Source organism: Numenius arquata, chromosome 2, assembly GCF_964106895.1.
Source record: "Numenius arquata chromosome 2, bNumArq3.hap1.1, whole genome shotgun sequence".
Taxonomy (NCBI): Eukaryota; Metazoa; Chordata; class Aves; order Charadriiformes; family Scolopacidae; genus Numenius; species Numenius arquata.
The window spans coordinates 1,148,930-1,164,471 of record NC_133577.1 but is presented as its reverse complement, the minus strand read 5'-3'; the positions used below and the strand labels follow the sequence as shown (position 1 = coordinate 1,164,471).

General features: G+C 40.9%; 1 protein-coding gene across 1 annotated transcript in view; it reads left to right on the top strand.

Annotated features, from left to right (window-relative positions):
* The window catches only part of PTPRK (protein tyrosine phosphatase receptor type K), a 310,488-nt gene that overhangs the window by 206,872 nt on the left and 88,074 nt on the right, over nucleotides 1–15,542 (top strand). The window contains exon 8 of the mRNA XM_074144586.1: nucleotides 9,653–9,955. Within this exon, the coding sequence (XP_074000687.1) occupies nucleotides 9,653–9,955 (303 nt within the window). The remainder of the gene's footprint in view (nucleotides 1–9,652; nucleotides 9,956–15,542) is intronic.

Below are 15,542 nucleotides of genomic sequence, written 5' to 3'. Positions count from 1 at the left end.
GTCCCTGGGCACCACTGAAAAGAGACTGGCCCCATCCTCCTGACACCCACCCTTTAAGTATTTATAGGCGTTGATCAGATCCCCCCTCAACCTTCTCTTCTCCAGACTGAAAAGACCCAAGTCCCTCAGCCTCTCCTCATCAGAGAGATGCTCCAGGCCCCTCAGCATCTTCGTAGCCCTTTGCTGTCCCCTCTCCTGCAGTTCCCTGTTGGAGCAGCCCCTCGGCGGGTGCTGAAGTCAAGACAAAACTCTGCTTTTTGAAACAAGAGCTTTTTGAAAGTCAGAACATTGTAAAACTATGGAATATGAGTGACAGCTCGAACTAGGTATGTCTCCAGGTGGGCACCTGGAATAAGAAAACACATCGTAAAGAGTGTCCACTCCTCCCATAAGCCAAGAGCTAATCCTTTACCTTTGCATGCGAATGAAAAGTAGGTTTGTTGGGTTTGCATTTAACACCACCATCTGTTCTGTATAAAGCAAGATCAATTGCTCATTAATTAATCACTTTTTATAAAAACATCTCCTTTTAAAAGGTGTATAAGGTATTATCAACAGCATCTAAAACTGTGCTGCTTTTGGTGCTCCCAGTGAGCTGCTGGGTTTGCCACCTCTTCCCGTTATCACTCATCCAGCTTTGCTGTCCACTGAAAATACTCTGGCATCATTTTTCAGGAGCATTTATTTTTGTTTCTTGGGATCATGGAATAAACCAGAAGTGTTCAGAGGCAGTTTGCAAGGAGAAAATAGTTTCATAAATAAGTTGCCTCCTTTTACTTTCAGGGTGAGTTATTTTGTATTTTCCAAGTTTCTGCTTAGGCAGGGAACGATAGCTCTGAGAAACACTTGCTGGCTGAAAGTACAGCAGCAGGGCAATTTCTTTAGGGGGTTTTATGCAGCTAAATGTTAAATGGAAATACATTCTTTAGATTTCACGGCCTGCTTCAGAAGGCGCTTCTCCAGCTTTGCCAGCAAGGCTGTTCTGCTGCTTTTGCATCCTTTGTCGCAGGGACCCTGTTTCAGGGTGGAGCAGTCGGGAGCTCACTTAAAATGCACAGGAAGCTTTTTGGTGTGTAAAGTACCTGTAAAGAAACACCAGTTTAAGGTCTGCTGGAGGCACGTAAAAGGAACACTGGAACAAGTATTGCATTTTGAAAGTTACTTGGGATTGGTCACTGACCAACAGATTGTGGGGTTTTTAGTAATATTTAGTCAGGTTTTCGCAGGTGGCCGAGTGACTTAGGTAATGAAATTTCATCAAAATGCAAAGGTGGTAAAAATTCATGGTAATCAGGTGTTTAACTTAAAAAGGAATTTGCCTGTTGGCACCTTACCAGGATTTGCAGAGTTCTGAGTGCCTTTGAAAGTGATTTCTGATTTTCTTCAAGGTTTTAATGTCAGAGGAATTCTCCTTTGCCCACCTGCGTTATTTTTGTCTGCACTGATGAAGGAAACAAGCTCGCTTATATTTTCAACTTGCGTTTCTTAACTTTGTATGAGCCAATGAAGAAAACTAAGCCAATTTACTAAAAAAATTTCCAGGTGCTTAAGGAAAACTTTTCTGTACAACAGAAGCTACAGGTTTTGTCATTTGGAGTTTAAAAAAAAAAAAAAAAAAACCACCAGGATTTTTTCCCTGGCAGGACAAGAGACATACAGCAGATGTGTGATATGTGCACAAGTATCTGTGTGTGAACAGACACACGCACATATATATGTAAAAGTTTCAAGTGAGTATCATAATTACTGCTTGCAGTTTTCACTTCTTAGTCATCAGAGGTGAATGGGGCCCTAAATTTATTCACAGTTTGAGTCTCTCTTTTGTGCTTAATATTTGTTTATTACAGACTGTGTTCCACATTTGGTCACTTTATTTCACATGGTGATATTTACGTTTCCCAAGTTGAAGGACTGAAATTTTTATATACAGGAGAAAAGGACCTGAAGCTTTATTGATTTCCATAGAAAACTCTTGTTTTGCTTATTCACACTACTCCAACTTAGGCATTTTGCATAATACTCATAACATCCTAAGCTCCCAAATACATTGTTTGTAAACAAAACCCTAAAAAGATGTTTATGAATGTGCATTGGAGAGAAATGAAAAATGAATCATCTCAGCAAACTGCTGATTTATATTCAACTAAATATTTGTAAATGCTTTCTTCATAATGTTGAATGGTTGGGTTCGCTGTTAAAGTGGGTAAAAAAGTGTGTAAATGTGTGTGTGTAAATACGTATTATATATTTTTTTAAAATGTGTTCTTTATAATATAATTGTTATTGATTTAGGCGATGAGTCTTCCATTATGATTTAATATACCCATGACACTAATATGAAAGTCAAAGGTTCATTTTTTTTCCCCATCACTGTTAGTTTTGTCACTGATTTTACACAATTAAACTTCACCGTTGCAGTCCTGGAGAGGTTCTCTAGGAATTTTGTAACGCCAAGCCTTCCCTGTGTTTACTCTCACGGTTTGTTGCTTGTTGACATCCTGTTTCCTGTTTTACCCCACTAGAGAAGTTTGGTTCATCTGGAGGAATGAGCTGACAGAGGTCATGCCAGCTTTTCCTCTCTCCTCCTAGACTATAGATCTCCTGTTAATTTAAACTCAGAGGAAAAAGGAAAAAAAATAAGGAAAAAAAAAAAAAAAAAGGAGGATTTCTGCAGCTAAGCTAAACTGGAGAAATCAATGGAATTTATTATCAAGGGATGTCTAATCTCTAAAGCTAATACAAGACTTCACAGCTATTGATTACATGCTAAGGATCCACAAACTGTTAATCATGCACGGAGGCAAGAGAATAAACATACTATCAAGAGGGGAATGGGTAAATAATTGTCAGTAGTGCAGTTATGTTCGTCTCTTTACTATACTCCTGAAGCAGGGACAGTTACATTTTGCATCCAAAAAGATACTCCTAAAATATATTGAATATCCTTTCATTGCTACTGAAACCAGTTCAGTACAGCTGATTATCTGTGTAATAATTCAGATGTTTTCTTCAGCTCCCCGAGGTCTGTGGTCAATAAGAAATTTGTAAGCTGGTTTAATAAGTCAGACGCTAGATGAAATGAACAGAGGAAAAAGTTCATAGATTTTCATGCAATTGCATTATAACAAAATAAATCTGTAGTGCTAGTACAGTATAAATGCCATTGTTTCGTTTATTGTGGGCTCATATTTCACATGATGAATAGATGGAGCTACTAATGTACACAAAGTGGGTTCTTTTTGTGTTTGCATCCATATTTGTTTTGTATTCTGGATGTGTTACACATCTGAGAAAGGAGACAACCAGTAATCCCTTCGATTTTTATTGTGGGAATATATACGTGTGTATAATGTATGCAATATCTGTTTATATTGATCCCGTTGGTAACATGACGTGGTGTGGGTTTGGCCTGGGATGCTCCTAAGTAGGTAGGAAATAGTCCCCAACTGAAGGTAAGTGCTTCAAGAACTATTGTTAAGTAGTTGTTAAAGGATTGAGGCCAGCGCTATTAATTGATTTTTGCCTTTAGCTCTAAGCTGGCCTTTAACTCTACTTAAAAAGGCCAAAATCTGGCAGAATTACAGGCAAGAAACCTGAATAGAATTTACAAGAATTAGTCTGTCCTAAAAGACAGACTGTTTCAAGGAAACCAGAGTGAAATGCGTGGCATTCTTGGGATGTCTGAACGAATTGGGTCTTCTTGTATTATCATCATACTGTTAAATAAAGGAGTTATTGGGACTTAGTCTGAACTAAATTCTTTTGGATTTCTAGATTCATAATCCCTGAAACACAGGGGTTTCATCATGGATGTCCTAGGACAGCTCACATCACCTGGGGGTTTTTCTTAGCTTTGCCCATAACTGAGTTACAGGATGCTCCTGTGGCAGGCAGCAGGTCACCCGCAGGAGTGACCACCGTCCGTGCACATGGTGCTTGCCCAAACCTTGGTTATTTCTTGAAATATGTAACTCCTGTCCTTTCAATGAGTGATTAACTTACATGTAGCAATCTTAACTGAGTTTGTGATGTGAATGAACTTAGTATCTATATAAAACCTTTCTGCATGATCATCACTCACTAATTACAAAAGTAGTAATTAAGAGTAACGCACCCGAAATGAGCCCGTGAGGCACCTTAGATTCTTGTTTTCTTACTGCACACTTGGCAGCTGTTCTGCTTTGGGCTGCACTTCCTCCAGTGGTTTGCACTCATATCATTCCTCCATGCTCTTATCAGGGATCTTTTTAGAAGAGTTCTTTACAGCAGCAGGACTGTAACTTTTTTTTTTTTGAGTTTTGGGAACATTTTGTTTTTGTAGGACCTTGCATGAACCGAGGAAGCAGCAGGAGCCAGAGTGACATCTCAGAATAATCCTCTTTTATTTCCCACATGCCAAGGAGAGACCTATCCAGGAAAGGTCAGGAGAAGCCACAGGACAGAGAGGCTCATGTTCTCATAAAGAAAAGGCTGGGGAATTCCAGTGGCTGTTCAGGCTGAGAATATTAGCAGAAAAATGAGGACATTTTTTTTTCTATGTCATTCTTGTTTTAAAATGTAAGGGCAAGGTAATTAAAGGAGCCTCTGTAAGAAACACTGTGTTTTAAATTACAGGGTGACTATCTTAAACCAAATTTGCTCTACTTTTTTAATAATTGTCATACATTGGCTTTCATGTGTCAGAGATTTTATTTAATATAAGCCCCACATCTCTCCGCAGTTCCCTCAAATCTTATGCAAATTTATGCATTATCTCACCCTCCGAGTCCAGTTAGTTTTTGCCTCTGGTGTCACCAGCGAAGGCGACCTGGGTCACTCTTAAACCTCTCAGAAGAATTTTAGTCAGTGTGGTTAAAGCAGAAACCTGAAGTCAGCTCCTCTGTGTGGTGCCACTCCAGGAGGGGCTCGAGGGGAGGGAGGGATCTGAAAGCCAACCCCAGGTAAAGAATTGCGCAGACAGAGGGTATACAGAGACTGTGTGGTGGTGTTCGAGAAGCACTGTCTTTATCTGAGATGTTTGTCTGATTGTTTCCCATTTCACGCAAAAAAATGTGTCTGCTGGTCAGAAGATCTGGTTCTCCCTCCCCTGCCACGTAAATGGAGATGAAATTGTGTCTCGTAATCAACATTTAGGATTTCTGAGGAAAGGCAGCAAAGGCAAAGGACTTGTCATGCTTTGCTAGCCTCGTTTTGTGGGATTTTTGTCACAACGTTGGGACATCTGTTTGTCTCTGGTTGGTAATACATATTATCATTAAAAACGGGCCCTGAGGAGATGCATGCTCTCACCTTGCTGCGTCCGCAGCTGTGAGGGCTTTTGTTTTCCCTGCCATCTCTGCGCAAGTGAAGAAGATCTCTGCAAAGAGGCTCCCATATTGACCCGTGGTATCACGTGTTGCTTATCAAGCACTAGAGAAATTGAATTTTATTTTATCTGTTATCTGGAGCGTCTTATTAAATCATCCTGCAGTTGAGAGGTGGTGTGGGGTCAACAGGTTCTGTCTCTTTTGCCATCTATCCCTGGGTTATTAACCTTTGGAGAATTACTAAAGCTGTTCTTTATTTTATCCCATAAAGTTGGGTTAAATCTCCTTGATCCATAAATTGTTGCGAGGGAGTGCCACGTGAATGTAATTCTTTTCCTTAATGCGGTTTCTGGGCGAGGAATGAGGATTTATAATCTGTATAAGTAGGGAGAATTCTTCTGTTATTCTGGTTTTTCTGTTGTTTTGATATTCTCCCAATGCCTCTGGTTTTAATGGGTTCAGGAAGAGTAAAACCAGTCAGTTCAGATGATGGAGCTGAGTCAGCATAGTAGTCGTTTGCCAAGAGCTAAAGGGAGGGTGAGGAGGAGGAGGAAGATAATGGAGCTGGGCATTGCCAGGCATTGAGGAGAGAAGCTGGCCATCAGCAGAGGTGGGAAGGGGCTGGAGGTCCGTCGGGAGCAGCCGAAGGAAGGGTCTGGCAGAAGGGACCCTGCCATCAGCGGAGGGGCTGGGCAGGATCTAAAGGTCAACCACCACCACTAAATCCTCCATGAGCCTTCTTGCCTTGTTTCTGTCAAAGACATGGCTCTGCCAGTCAGGATGTTCACATTAAAGAGCTTGGCACAGTCACAAGATACTGAATTTCCTGCAGCAGCAGAAGCCTTGAGTACTTTCTGCGGTCGCCACAAGGAACTTCTTCCAGTCTTAAATATATTTTCTGCTGAAGAAAAATGCTTGAAAAAATAAATTATGAATACCCCCTGCCCAAAATTTTAATTTTAAATACAAGATTTAATGCAAAGAAAAAAAAAAAAAAAAGCTGTTTCACTCAAATTTCAAGCTCTCAATCAACAAATCTTTCAAAATGAATAAATCAGACTATTGCTTTTCAAATCACTTGTCCTTATGCTCAGATATTCACTCAGTGTCTGGGCGCTGTTATGCTTTTCCAAGCTTGTTCTAAGAAAATCTGCCAGAAAACTCTTTTTAAAGTAGAACTAGAGTTGTGGAGTGGAGTTAGCATTTCTGTGGAAGCCCTGGCAAATAAACTGTCCATGAGCTCTCTGAACCGCCATCCGTACTGGTGCTGTCTGGTGAGCACTGGTGACCTGGGAGCTGGGTACCCTTCAGTTCTCATACAACCCTGGCAGTAAATCACTTTATAGCTTTGAACAAGGTATTAATTCAAGGAAGAAGGGAGAAGTCATGGGCTTGAATGTCCGTGTATTTTTGGATAAAAGTTCTAGATGTGACCAAAAGAGGGGGAAGGTGGGAAAACAACAACTGGGAAGACAAGATGTAAACTGATTTATTGGGATTAGTAGAACTGAAAACCTATCCGGAGATCAGAAGAGAATGCATAAATTGAAATTGAATCCCAGTAGGATCAAGGAAATGTTTTTGGTAAAATGCAAACCTTAAAGTGTGATGGGGAAAGGGAAAAACGGCAGATGAGCATTTCTTTTTGCCCCCATTGAGAACAAAGTTATTCTTAATGAGGTGCTGAGATTTTTGGGAAGCCTACTCAAAAATTCAATAGTGTTTTATCTGAGAAAAATAATTATTCGAAGATTGCTTTCTGTGGAGGTGTTGCAGATGGAGGCTTTGTGGTGTGGTAGTTTAAAACAATTGGTCTTTACCTCTAGAGATCCCTGAGACAAATGTTGCCCAGAAGCAAGAGTAAAATTGTGTTTTTTAAAGCATCGTTTTAGGAGCAGTGGGACAGTTGGCAGACTTTACCAAAGCTGTTGAGAGACTCTGCAGACTTTAATTACCATCTCAATGTTGCAGAAGTTGTTTAATTTCTGCCAAAGAAGGCAATAGTTGTGAGAAAGCGAGATCGCACTCTGTCTTTCATTCTTTCCTTTTTGACAGGTGAATAAAGGATGCGCTTCAGTATCTCCTCTGATACTGTGACACATTTTTAAAATTTGCATAGAATTGTAAAATAATTTTTCTTTAAGATTAGCAAAGCTTTTATTTTTTTTCTTCTTTTTTTGAAAGCACAGAACAGCATAGTATGAATGCAGTTCAAGTCTCATCATCAAAGAAGCAAGATGAAAATCGAGTGCATTTTCTGCTACTGCTTAGTTGGCTTCGCTCATTAATAGTATCAGCCTTCATGGCCGGACAACACCTATTATGTTGTGTTTATTTTAGAGGCTCCCATAAATTTTAAATTCAGATTGGAATTTGTCTCTGGGTGGTTGAAGGGACAACAGGGATTGAAAAGGAATTAAAATGGAAGAATCATTCCATTTTAGAAGGAAAAATAAGCCTATAATGCAAAACTTCCTCGGTGAAGGATATGTTTACGCTTTTAGGCCTCAAACTCTAAATTAGAGTCTGTATAACTGGGTTTTTCACCATCATTCATATGAGAAAAAGGCTGATGATAGTATTTTTTTTTTCCTCTTTTCACAGTTCTCTTCCTCTGTGACACCAGAGTGTGTTTGGGTTTTTTCTAAGGGCTTGCAGTGGCCAAGGAAATACTGATTCTTTGAGGACTCTTACCGCCTCCTTCAGTAGATCGACTGTGCTGCTGCTTTCTTTTTTTCTTTTAATGACTGCCTCACCCATGTCCGTACTTGCTAAAGCGCCAGACATTGTTTACTCGATAAAACCCCTTTTTTTCCCTCCTTCTCTTAAAGTCTCTTATCTCTCAAGGACCTTTTCAATGCTATGGCTCAGCTTCAGATCTCTATTGTCACAGCGTACAGTGAGTTCAGAAAGCTACTGCCCAGGAAGTCCACTTATTCCCTTGTATTTTTTGCCATATATGTGATAAATCCGTGCTTAAGGGCAGAGGGAACAGGCTTGTTCAAAATCCAGGAGGGGAAGGATAGATCATGGAAACAAATAGGCACAATTTTTAATCCTCAACACTCATTCTGTTACTAGGAATACCTTTATGTTATATTTAGAATTTGGTTGTTTTGATGTTTGAAACTAAATGTTTGCAGTTTGTCTGGCAAACCGTGTGCCGAATAGATTGCGCTGATTCACATTTCCTTCTTTCAATCCACCATCTGTGCGTTTGGCTGGTTGTTGGCCTGGTTGGGACTCTCATTTCACAAACGCAAGTTACAAAGAACTTGTTGTGCCCAGACAGAGAAATCCTGTGTTCCACTTCCTTGAATAATCTCAACTGGTTTGACCTTACACCAACAAGGACACGAGCTGGAGCTGTACCTACAGCAGGCTTTAGCCTCCCCGGTGAGGAAGGATGTATTGGCAGGGTGTAAAGATCCCCTTGGTGTATATTTCCAGTGAAACTCTAGTATATGTAGTCATGGTCATGGTTTTCATTGTGTAATCGTTTTAATTAAGTTCAACGATAAAAGTTAGTCTTGCATGAGGAATGGACGCGCTGGAGAGAGGATGAAAGATTGATGGCAGCTTGGGGAGCATCCTGTCCTCTGCTGGTGGAAGAGCTGGTGTGAGAGCAGCCGAGCTCGGGTACCGGGTCAGACATCACGTCCCGGCAAAGGTTTGGGGATCCGAAAGAAGCAGGATACAGTGGGAATATCCAAAAGTATTTTTGGTAATATTGCTGAGGGGTTTTTGCTTGAATGAATAGCTTCATTACTAAAATAATAAACATTAATTAATATCTGCATCATCTTTGTAACTGCTAGCTTAGTAAGGTAATTAGTGTAATTAGTTTACAGCATTGCTTGGTGGCGTGATAAATCACAGTGGTGAATGTTGACTCTTCACCACTATGATGTATTATCTAATTTGTGCAGATAAAAAAGAAAAAAAAAAAAGGTGATGGGGAAATCAAGAAGGGAAGCCAGCGGTGGCAGCTGGGTGGCCTCTTGGTCACTCTTCCTGCATCTGCTGCCTGTATTCTCAGTTGCTTTGAATCGCAGCACTGTTAATTAACAGTTCTTTTTCTCACTGTTACCAAGTCTTAGTCACTGATTGAAACCTGCAAAGAGAGACTGGAGAAGAATGAAGTGAAAAAAACAGAGACTGGCAGTTTTTTTCCTTTCAGGGTACTTGAGGTACAAAGGACGATACTTCTTCCAGTAATAAGCCTCCTTTTGTTGGGTATCTCCTTTGCTTTCACGTTCCTGGACGCATCATCCACCAATTACACAGTTCAATGGAAGAACCAAGAATGTTAACAAAGTTTATCTTCATTATATTCTGTTTTCTAGAGCCTATGAGAACCCCGAAAACGTTGAAGATTGCTGAGATCCAGGCCAGACACATCGCCGTGGACTGGGAGTCTCTGGGCTACAACATCACTCGGTGCCACACCTTCAATGTCACGATATGCTACCACTATTTCTGCGGGCACAACGAGAGCAAGGCAGACTGCTTGGACATGGACCCCAAAGCGCCCCAGCACGTCGTGGATCGCCTGCCTCCCTACACCAACGTCAGCCTCAAAATGATCCTAACCAACCCTGAGGGGAGGAAGGAGAGCGAGGAGACCATTATCCAGACGGACGAAGATGGTAGGTGTAAATGCTCTTCTGGAAATTACATCCCAGTCTAGACGGGTGGATGGAAATGACTTTGTGTGTTGCAATATGTGTCCTGAAGGGTGGAAGTTGTCTTCTATTAATATATTAATTAACCCTAAACCAGTAGCTTTAGAAGTATTACAGCTGTCACCCTGCATATACAGCCCGAGCGGTCCGTGTAGTGCGAGTCAAACCCAATATCTCTCTCACAAGAGCAATGGGGGTGGCTTCCCAGTCGCTCAAAAAAGTGTGCCAACACAGGTGACAAGAAACATGTATTGGTGTTAGGTGAGGGCTTCTTCACACTATTAGGTGTAGTATTTGAAAATTTATTTAATTCTGTAAATTTATATTTAAATATTGAGTTCAGTGCTTGAAGACTTCATTCAAGATCTAAAACCTCTTTGGCAAATATATTTGAGCAATAATATCTGTTGCAGGTTACAGTATATGGTATCTGTTAACTGTTTGAAAGCCACCCATCAGACTAAAGTATTGTTTTGACAACCTGGGAGTTGGACTTGATGATCATCACGGGTCCCTTCCAACTCAAGATATTACATGATTCGTCTTTAAAATGCTCTCGATGAAGTTTCATTGACAAGACAGTTGAACTTACCTTAATTGGGAAGAAATAAAGTATAGGTGTGGATGTTAACGGTGAGATTCAGTGGTTAGGCTATAAATCTTGGTATGAAAGAGATTAAAATAATAATAGATATTTTTCCATAATAATATTTAAAATGTGGTAGTAAAGAGCAATTTTAGCTTTTTTTTTCTTATATTTAGATTTCATTAAAATATTCACAACAGCATAGTGAGAACAGATAATGCCATTGGTAACAGTAAAAAAATACTTGGACTAATGCAAGGGTATAGATACACAAGAAGATAAAATTGAAAAGGGTGGTGCGTTTGCCTGTCAAATGGAGGAGAGAGTATAGCTTTATATCAATCAAGGAGAGCAATCAAGGTTAGAATCTGGTAGCGCTTTTTTGCCATATATTTTCAATTTTAGAAGAAATAGAACAGGAATATGTTTTCTGTTGCAATAAAGAAGAGCGAACAGGTTGTTAAATAGGCAGAATATGAGGAGGCGTAGGCAACTATAGAGACAATAGGTGTGTCATGTGAAGATCTACTGGCAAGTACAGAATTAGAACAATTCATGCAGCTCAAGTTACACCATTACTTTTTTTAAAAGTTAACTATAAATATAGTCCATGAGGAATTATTTCTGTATCTGTGTTTATATTATAGACACTTGTGGTTGATAGTTTCCTTGAGATTAAAAAAAAAAAAAAAAAGTAGTAATATTTTATGCCCATGGAAAATGGATTTCTTTTTCTTTTTCCCTGAGTTTTCAGGAAAGGTTATGGTTTCTGGTAGCCTTTATCTCGATAGACGTGTGCAGACGGGGGCTGGTCACCGTAGCGGTGCTTGTCAGGAGCAAAGTCAAGTGCATATATTTTGTCTCCTGGTTTTATTGTGGATTATTCTTGGGACATGATGCACCCAAGGCAGGTTTGGTCTCAGCCTGGCACCCCGGTGCTACCGGTGAACTTGGTTGGACTCAGCTTTGGTGCCAGAGGTACCCTAGTGCAGAAGAAGCCTCACCCAGTGAACAAAAGCTGCTGAGGTGAACTGATTTTGAGCAGATGTTGTTTTCAAGGAAGGATTAATACATTTTAAAACGTACCTATATTTAGACACGCTGGTGGCAATAATGCTTGTGACCTGAAAATTACCTCTTGTGAGGTCTGCTCAGTGATGCTATTGGAAATGAAATGCAGATTTTTAATTGTGCGTTACTGATTGACTTGGAAGCCAATGTCCATTTTCTCATGTATTTCAAAATATGGAGCACGCAAGCAATGTGTGCTGGTTTAGCCCCACGCCCAAGTGAGCAAGTATCTCTCTGAAACTGCTTTAAAACATGGTTTGCAGCCCAAAGCAGGACTCGGACTCAGAAGACAAGACCTACATGAAGATACCTGGGTCTGTGCCCCACATATTTCACGTGGGGTTGGAAACAGCCTCATTGCCATCGTGATTTTTTTTTTTGGCAGGTTTTATAGAATGAGCATGATGTTAATTACATGGTGGGGGCATTATCAGTGATTCATTTATGAGGAGGAAAACAGAGGGATCACAATGTTTTCCTATATTTTTGCAAATACCATTAATTATAGATGGCCGCGATTACACGGTGATCTGAAACTGTGCGCTTACCCCGTGGGCTTTTCATAAATACAAACTTTGAAAACTCCAGATGACAACAACAGATAATTAAGTTTTTGTCAGCTTTTCTGCAGCGCAGCATTCTTTCCAATGCCATTCTTTCTTACAAGGACCTGCTAACCGAGTAAAAACTTGGCAGGCTGTTGGAGTTAAAGGTGTCTGCCCCACATTTTCTTGTCTCTCTTCATCTTTACCATTTTGCCCTCATCTGCTGCTGCTTTGTCCACCTTCCCCATTGCTTCCAGCTCTCTCTCTGTCCCTTTTGTTCTCTTTTTTTGTTGTTGTTGTTTTGTTTTAATCTTTCCCTTCATCACTCTGCTTTTATCATTTCACCTCCTGCCTTCTGCTAGGAGCTTTACACGTATTTGACCTTCTGGGATTCCCTAAATGCAGAGGATCTCAGGCTTTTGCTGGACTCAGGCAGTGGGGATCTCAGATTTTCTTTCACAAAAGTTTGCTTTTATATAAAGCTGCGGTGCTGGGCCAGACCTCCCAGAGTGGTGAGTGATACCTGGGCAGTGTTTGGAGCTGAATTAACTCGGGAAACAATTAGCAGACCAGGGTAAGCTTCAGAGGCTGTGCTTCAGACCTTTGGAGCCATGGCTGACAAAAGAAGAAGGTTTTAATTCAGTATCTGCGAGAAAGCAAAGCCAGGAATATCAGCCTGAAAATAGCCTCCCTTCTGACCAGAGCTAGACCTGAATACTTGGTGGTTTTAAGTATTTCTATTTCACTTGGGTAGATGGAGCTAATCTTTAAGGTATATTATAGTATATAATGCAGCAGAGCTACATTCCATGTAAAAATTAAGCCCTTGAGCAGTACACCGTTAAACAAGTTGTGCACAAAGAAGATGAAAACAAAGAAATTTGTGAGTGTTTGGTGGGTGAAACACCATCTTTGGCTTCGGGGAGAGACCAGACCATCACTGAGATTTGGGAGAAAGCTCCTCCGAGTACTCGGGCACTTGGTGTTGCCTGCGCCGCGACGGGGACCCCCTGCTTCACCGCCTTGGATGGGGGATGGAGGAAGAAGAGGAAGACTCACACGATCTGGGGACGCACACGCGATGGGCAGAGACCATGTTTGGCGTTTCGAACCAAGTTCACAGACCAGCAGTGGATTTATCCCTTGGTGTGAGTCAGCAGCATGTGCCCTTCTTAGAGCTGCCGGCTCACAGGGACCCTCTTAAGAGCAGCGGATGGTGAATGGCATCAAGGCAGATAAACGCTTCCCTAATTTTTAATTGGAAGCAGGTGCAAAAGGCAGTGGATTAAGGGGAATAGTGACATTAGCTCTGAGAGACCAGCAACGGAGAAAGCAAATTGTGAAGCTCCAAGTGTTCAGTGGTGATTTTATAACTAGTAAGGGAGCATGTCAGCTAACAGCAGGCAAACAACCGATGAAAAAAGATCACTTGGAATAGGAAAAGTGCCCATTTTGGGGCTTAAAGTGTACCAAAGCTTTGGTCTGAGCCAAAGGACACGCTCATTGCATCTTTCCGGGAGTATGGCTCATTCAGCTCTGGGCAGAGATACCCTGAGCTGCAAGGCAGGGTTGAGACACCAACTGTCCAACCATTACTCATGCTCCTGGGAACACTCCATCAGGCTCACCGCCACTCGGGGAAACAGCAGAGAAAGGGAGAAATCTTGTAATTAGAGGACAAAAAAAAAAAAAAATCTCAATTCTTAGTGTACTTTCTAAATGTGTCAAGAGGAAATACCTTCCATCAACTTTTAAGGAGGATTTTAAGGAAATAGTTGACAATTAGTGTTTTTCTGTGTTTGATAGGGCTGTAAGTTGCCTTTACCAAAAAAAAAAATATTTTTTTTCACCATTCACTAATTAATATGAGAAGCACTTTTCCTTTGTGCTTTTTCAAGTTCTTCTGGTGCCCCAGGAAAATACTGGGGGGAAAAAAAGAGGAGGTAGAAAATACGCTTCCATCAAAGGAAATAAACAAACAAATCTTTAAGGAGATTTGGGAAAACACAGATATGAAGGTCTCCTAGTAGCATTGTAAAAGTGGGCAAAATTAGCCCACCTGGGAGACAAGCTAAGGCAGGCAGTGTGTCCGATGCTGCAAAGATTGCTTGAAATGACAAACTATTGGGAAAAAATTGGGAAATGATTGAAGTTAATAAAGGGAAACCCAGGAGTAAGACATCAAAGTTGAAATGTGATTTTGTCCATAAATGCCGCTGCTAACGGTACAGACCTCTGCCCTTGACGAACAGGGAGGCCGGTGACCTACGTGTCATGAGCAGCAGCAAAATTATTGTCAATATAGTCAAATAAGGGAGGGAGTTTTATGTCTTCAGGATCAGTGAACTGAAACTGGTTATAACTGGCCTGCTGCCATCAGTAAAAGGAGCCTGGGAGAACCTATTTGTCTTCAGCTTGTGAAAATAACTGCTTTTTTTTTTTTTCTTTTTTTTCTTTTTTTTTTTCAAACGGCAGGTAGGATTTTATATTGGCATATCATCAAGAGAGAGAAAAAGGGACAGAAAGACATGTGAGCACCTTGTATCAAAGACATCAGAAAAGTTGATTTGTGAGAAAGTAAGAAAAATATTGAAATTATTAGCAGAGATTTATTTCAAGCTTACACGGAACAGATGAAGCAAGCTGTTTTAAGGTATTGCAGGGACTAGAAATACAAGCTGGGTTTTATATTAATAGCTTAGGAAAAATTGGCCCTGAAACAGAGAATTATTTACCCTGGCTGAAACAACTTCCTACTTTCATTTCCTTTAGATAGCTATATTAGAAGCTTTATAGCTGAAAAAGGGATATTGCACATGAGGTTCTTTGTGGAAACGGTGTGTTTCACATAATGATGCCCACAAACGGGCCAGGATTAGCGGCTGTTCCAGCAGTTGGCAGTGGAGCCAGGGCTTACCCTGTGCTCACCAGTTCCCGTTATTTGCCAGCCGCGCGCCGGCTGAAAGCGCTCTCTGAATATTGATTTGCATCTTTTTAGAAAGTTCCAAGATACGCATGTGAGGTTATTTCACCCTGATGTGGGGAAACATCTCCAAATCCCAGAAATGAGGAGTACTGAAGCCAGCATTCGGTGTAAAAAAGGCTTTCAAGCAAAATATCGCGTTTGGTGCCTGAGCCCCCAAATTCACCAAATCCAGAACTCGTGGATTTATCCCCATTTGATATTTGCCCTACTATCTACAGTGATTGCCGCCGCAATGGTCCGCTTGCTTGTAAGCATTTATGTTTGTTAAATAGCAATTTTATAGAGGCTGGAAGGTGCGGGGACCCATCGCAGACACGAGTCCAGCAGTGGCCCCAGGTGGGTGACACAGACCAGTGCTGGTTA